The following is a 6,000-nucleotide window of genomic DNA, read 5'->3' on the forward strand; positions in this document are numbered from 1 at the left end:
GGCTGACGGTTCACCTTCTAAAATGACAATAATTCTAAACATACAGCCACATAAGAATGCATAGAAGAATGACTGAACATCCCTCTGTCCAGGTTTGCAAAGCTTGTTGCATCATAACAAAAAAAGACTTGAGGCTGTAATTGCTCCCAAAGGTGCTTCAATAAAGTACTGAGCAAAGCGGCTGTATACTTAAGTACATGCAACATAAAAGCTTTTTCTTTTTAATACATTTCTAAAATGTGTTTTTTGGAGTGTAGATTTATGAGGAAAAAAATGAATTCAAACAACTCCAATATGAGGCTGCAACATAACAGGAATGAAAAAGGTGAAAGGGGTCTGAATACTTTCTGAATCCACTGTTATGTTATGTAATGTTAGCACACAGTATTGAGTTCTTCATGTTGTTTTAATTTTTAAACTAGGGTAGAACCACATTATAGAGTCAAAATACTTAATACTAAAATAGTAACATTATCATGACTGGTCATGACATGACTTTTGGAACATGTCACCCGTTTGTGTTTCTATCTCAAATTGCTTTTTTCAAAGAAGGGAAAAGGCCAAAATATAATAAAACGATATTAGAAGACAACATGTCTATCAGAAAGGAAACAGCCTGTGTTAATCCAAGCCAATCTATTTCATCACACAGTGAGTGACTGACCAGGGGTTCATGAACCTCAACATCTCCAGTTAGTGAGTAAAACAAATGCAGTCGGTGAACTTCTATTGGTTTAATGATTATGCTGGGGGAAAGTGTGTTAATGAAGACATGTGTGATCCTAAGGTGTGTATGTAAATTAATTATACAAGTCTCAATGAAATCTAGCAAAATTCTTTAAACATACTTTGAAAATCAAATTTTATCAGAAAGTATATTCAAACTTAAACTGGAACTAGCTATTTACTCCAGCCTGTGTAGAATTACTCAGCTGCTTTGACCGGCCCGAGGCTGTTGCTGAGAATCAGGAAGTATTGACTGACAGACACGCGATGTCCACTGCTCCCAGCTCTACTAGGCTTCTCAAATCCAGCATGGAGATTAGAGGGAGGGAGATGTCACTTAGGCCAGTACCAACTCTGGTCAAGTGATTTCCAGGGCTGCTGTTACTAGAATGAATAAAGTAAGTAAAATAATATAACGACTAGGAGTCAGAGTAAATTATGTCAGTCATATTCACAGATATTACTTGCATTTTGATTAATCTGATTGAGTCTTTACTAGGAGAAAAAGGAAGGAAGTTTATCATATCTGGCAAAGAATTTTATTCACTCTTATATAGGATTAGTTTCTGTACAAACCTGCACTGAAAATGACTCACTTAAAGAAGCACTTAAAATGCCTCCCTCTATGACTTGTGTTACTATTAGGTTTGATGGCCAGCAGCCCAGCAGTCTAAAAGAGATGAGAACATTGGCCATCAGCCACCACCTTGACCTCCCTGAGCAGAGATACAAGGGTGGCTCCACACCAGAGGGAGAATTCAGATATTCAGAGTTACAGGCCACTCTGGACCCATTGTGTAGACACTGTGGAAAACCTTACACTGTGTCTGTCCTCAAATTGTTGTGGTCCAGTGGAGCAGTAAGCAAACTTGAACTGTTGCACTGTCAGGGCACAGGCATTTGGGAAGGAAGGAACAAAGTCTCAGCTTGCAGGGATTAGTACAAATGCAATAAGTGTCCAAAGCTTTTGTCATGTGGCTTCAGAACCTCATGAACTTTTTGTTGCCTCAGGCAGTTTAAGGATAAAATGTTGTTAAAATTAAAAGCAAAGATAAAAGATAGAATTCAGCCAACAATGAGAAGAAAGCACAAAGAAAGTCAAGATGTAATGAATAATGCATGGGGTTCTCAGAAACAGCGGTTTTGCTTGCCATTTGCTCGGGGCAAAATTATAGAAGTGTTATGATAAAAGGACAGTGTTGCTACTGCATTGCCCAGTATATGTTGCCATAGAGGTATTAGAGTGCAAACCTTACACTCTGCATGCAGGATGGAGGACTTAAACTCTCATATAATTTTATATGCTAAACTAACAGTTCTTGTTCTCCTCCTCATAACTTTTTTGTTCTTAAAAAAATAAAACTCATAAAACCCAATCCCAGTACATAGAAACACAAAAGCAATCTAACTGGTTATTTGCATATGTCTTGCTTGCATCCATTCTGACAACCAACCTGTTCATTGTGGCCTAATCAAACAGGATATGAAGCAGCTAGTGTGTACACATCGCACAACACTTTTATCAGCTTTTTCTTTATAACAGTAGTTTCATGTTTAGTTAAGTGTGTCAAGAGGAATAGAAGAATTTGTGATGCTGTGAGGGACTTTAATGATTTTTGAAATTAACATAGCCATTTCTAAATCAGTTAATATCACATTAATGGTGATTCCCTGGGGGGGGGGAGGGTCGTAATATATAGCTGGGGTTGTGAGATAATCAACAAGAGATACTCAAAAGACAGAAAACATATTTTGGCTAAAAAAAACTATGTTTTTTTCCTCTATTAAAGTAAAACAACCTGGAAATTGAACTGTGATAACAGATTATGAGTAAACAATGAGCTGGGTCATAAGGTAAATGGTTGGGAACCACAGACAAACACTACATCACAATATATTATACGGAACTAATTATTTTATCTTTCCTTTTATATTGACCCTAATTATCGCACTGTATTTATTTCCTTACATTTCAGATTTGTATAATGGTCATTTTGAAAGACTGGCTTACATGTGAGGCATGATGCAATGTCATATAACATTTCGACACTGCCACGCCAAACCATACTGTGTTGTATAGCACATTATAAAAGGCTAGTAGTACTACATACATTTGAGTATTCACAAAGAGCATTATATTGCTTAGTTTTTATAGTATACTGTGAGCATATTATTTGTACAGAATTCCTAAGAGGATCACACTGTTCAACACCACAAAAACATTCAACCAGAGAGACACACAGCAGATCAGCAGCACTCCAAAACCACTTATTTAGGAAAGATGCTCCCAGCATTCTGCCTGTCTGAAGCAGAATTTTAATCAGGGCCCTGCCACCCTTTAACAGTAACATAGTCTTATCAACACAGTATTAAGTCCACTGATATATTCAAACAAAGCGCATTATTTATAAAAGGACGCTTTAGTGCAAAGAGGGCGTGAAGAACATCAGCAAAGACAACAACAACACTCCGCTGGATTTTAATGTTTATCTTCTTAAATAACTAAATTAAACAGATGAAATTAATCCCAAATAAAACAAATAAAATCAGGAAACAAGTCTAAATTTTCTGTCCAGAGAGCATGTTTCCATTATTACTAGGCTTGTTGTTAATGACACTTGCCTTGAAACTCCATTCAGACACCTCTCTCTCCAGGCGTTAATAGAGGGGGAAAAGGAATGTAGAACTAATGTGGCAAACTCAATGTATGGGATGCAACTGTATCTTTCCTGGACTCTCCTCATTATTCACCATTACACTGTTTGAGGAATCACTTTGCATTTATGATGGAGTACAGGCATCAAAAGCATTGACTAAGTTCTCACAGCACGACTTCATGAGGAGAGTTACCAGGCCAGATGAGGGAGGATGCAACTGACACTTTCACTCTGGAAGAAAGTCAATCAAACTCCCCAGAGAAATATGTATTCTGACTATGTGCATTACATAATAAGATATCACTGTTTTATACTTCATACGCAGAGAGCTCCAAGGTTGTGTTCAATGTTTCTGCACCCCTGAAAATCTTGATGGATTCAGTTTTCAATAATTTAGCTATCAGTCTGAGCTCTGAGAGCAGATAGTGTCTGAGCCTGTCAGCCTGAAGCTCACTAATACTGTGCACCTGCATTATGAATATCTTTCAGCAAGAATCTGTGTTATTCGTGTTGCACCTGACAGGAAAAAAAAATCTTTTATTTCAGAATTCAATTAAATTACTAAAACGTACAAAAATGTCCTAAAGCATATCTTATCAAATCAACAACACATCAAGAAAATATATTTCTGACTTGGGTTTCTGTTTTCATGCTTCTATAAAGTTCTTATTTTTCCAAAATACAACCCCCAGCACAGCTGAGCCACATTCTCATTGTAAATACTGTCTTAAAAAAGATGTGTTTTTGAGCCCCACTACACAAACAAATTCACACAACCTGCTCCTTACAAACTTGCCATACTGAAAGAAACATCCACCACGATTACAGTCACACAGTGTAAGGATGAAAAACTAAAACCTTGCAATGATTGATTCTTTTTGCCCTTTACATAAGCACAACTCTCAGATCCTATACTAAAATAACCTACTTTTTTGCCACAGTAGCAGCACAGATTTTTATCTTTGATACTATAATCTTGTTATCCATTAGAAAGAGGTTTGTTGTGCAAATCAACTGAATAAAAATGGCAATATGATTCACGGAGAAAAAAGCTAAGGGGGAGATCGATTACACTGACATGCAGGACATGCAGCTGGCTACTGATTTGTCAAAAAACAGGAGGCGTTATTGTAGCTACTTACTGGCTTGCATGAGCTGTCCCTGGCGTCCAAACACCTGGGAGAAGGTGGTATGGCTGTAGGTAAGGGTGTCTTCCATGGCTGGCCCACTGGCACACGCTGAGCAGAAAGAGAGATAAGGTGCATGAAGGTGGTCAGTAGCACTACATTATGTAAAGACAGAAAATCAGAGGAGAGGAAAGAGTAAAAAAGAAGAAGAGGGAGAAATGAGAGACTTGCCTTCAGTTGTAGAAGCGTGTGTGTGATCTCGTGATGACTGCTCTCCTCTGGACCCGTCCTGCTGCTCCTGCCGCCGCTGCTGCTGCTGAGGAGGAGCGAAATACAGCCCCACGCTGCTCACACCAATGTGAGCAGAACTGCTCGCCACACAGATAATGGGAGGGGGTACGCCTGCCCGCCTGCCTGCTTGTCAGGATGTAAGTGTGTGCGTGTGAAAAAAAGTTCTCTGAATGTATGCCTGTGAGAGCATTTTGGTGTGCATGTGTGAGGGAGACTAACACAGGGTGGTAAAGCAGGTAGCAGAGCTGTAGGCACACTTACTCCACCAGCAGAAATCCTGTGCTTCGTTTGTACTGGCTGACAGTCCTCAGTGGCTCCAGACAGGCTGGGTTGAAGGGAAGAGCAAAAAAGACAGGAAGTGAGGGGTGAGCATGGTGTCTACAGCAGGTATAAGTCAATTCTCATTCCCACTCTCTCACTTTGACTGTGAGTAAAAGGCAGCATCAGTCCTCTGGGCACAGACCAGGACTGTTTTTTGATCAGTGCGAGCATGCCCCTTTTTCTCCTCCCCATCCCTCCTCCCTTCTCTACAGCCCTCATTTGCTGTGCCTCAGCAGTAACATCTCTCCCTGTCTCGTGCTCTCCTGTTCTCTCTCACATCTTACTCTCTCCACCCCACCCCATGCAAATCCCCTCCATCCATCTTAAAGCTTGGGCCGCTGCTGAGAAACAGATTCTAGCAAACTCAAGTGCTTCATCTTCCCCTAGTGCTGAGGGGGGGAAAAAGGAGCATGATAAAGTGGAGGGTTGTATAAAAAGTAAAAAGTAGGGCTAATACAGCTGCTGGTTTCCAGAGGCTTCATCTTGAAAAGGAATTATAGAAAAGTGCTGAGTATAAAATAAAAATTAGCTCATAATCAACTAAAAACCTCTAATAACCTGTCTTGCTTTGCAGTGCAACAGATCTGGTGAAGCACTGCACGGTAAAAACTGACTTTTGTGGCCATGCGTGTAAACACTTTCCTCACTCTGCAGCAAAAAGGTACAGTACATGACAGTGTTGTAACAAGATAAATGAAGAGTGCCATGACATCAAATAAACATGTTGTGAGAGCTTAAAATACGCTCTTAGACCTTGGAGGCACAGTTAGCTGTATTATACACATTATGCAGCTTCTGGCATGGCGACCTCCACTACAAACTGACACTGACACAGTTACTCACACAACGCATTATCACACTCAGACCATCTTTGTACA

At 39.7% G+C, this 6,000-nt stretch overlaps 1 protein-coding gene across 9 annotated transcripts in view; it reads right to left on the bottom strand.

Moving 5' to 3' along the window:
* Positions 1-5,233, bottom strand: part of kaznb (kazrin, periplakin interacting protein b) — a 95,917-nt gene extending 90,684 nt beyond the window's left edge. For 3 of the 9 annotated variants that reach the window (XR_010914370.1, XM_067503434.1, XM_067503435.1), the window contains exons 1-2: positions 4,742-5,214; positions 4,526-4,621 (exon numbers count right to left, since the gene is read on the bottom strand). Coding sequence is in view for 7 of the 9 variants with exons in the window: in XM_067503434.1 (XP_067359535.1) it covers positions 4,526-4,601 (76 nt within the window). In the remaining 2 variants the exon portion in view is untranslated. Of the gene's footprint in view, positions 1-4,525; positions 4,622-4,741 lie in introns of all 9 variants that reach the window. The other 6 variants (XR_010914371.1, XM_067503436.1, XM_067503426.1 and 3 more) reach the window with 4 other exon arrangements.
* Positions 5,234-6,000: the final 767 nt, after the last annotated feature.

This window comes from Channa argus, chromosome 5, assembly GCF_033026475.1.
Source record: "Channa argus isolate prfri chromosome 5, Channa argus male v1.0, whole genome shotgun sequence".
Lineage (NCBI taxonomy): Eukaryota > Metazoa > Chordata > Actinopteri > Anabantiformes > Channidae > Channa > Channa argus.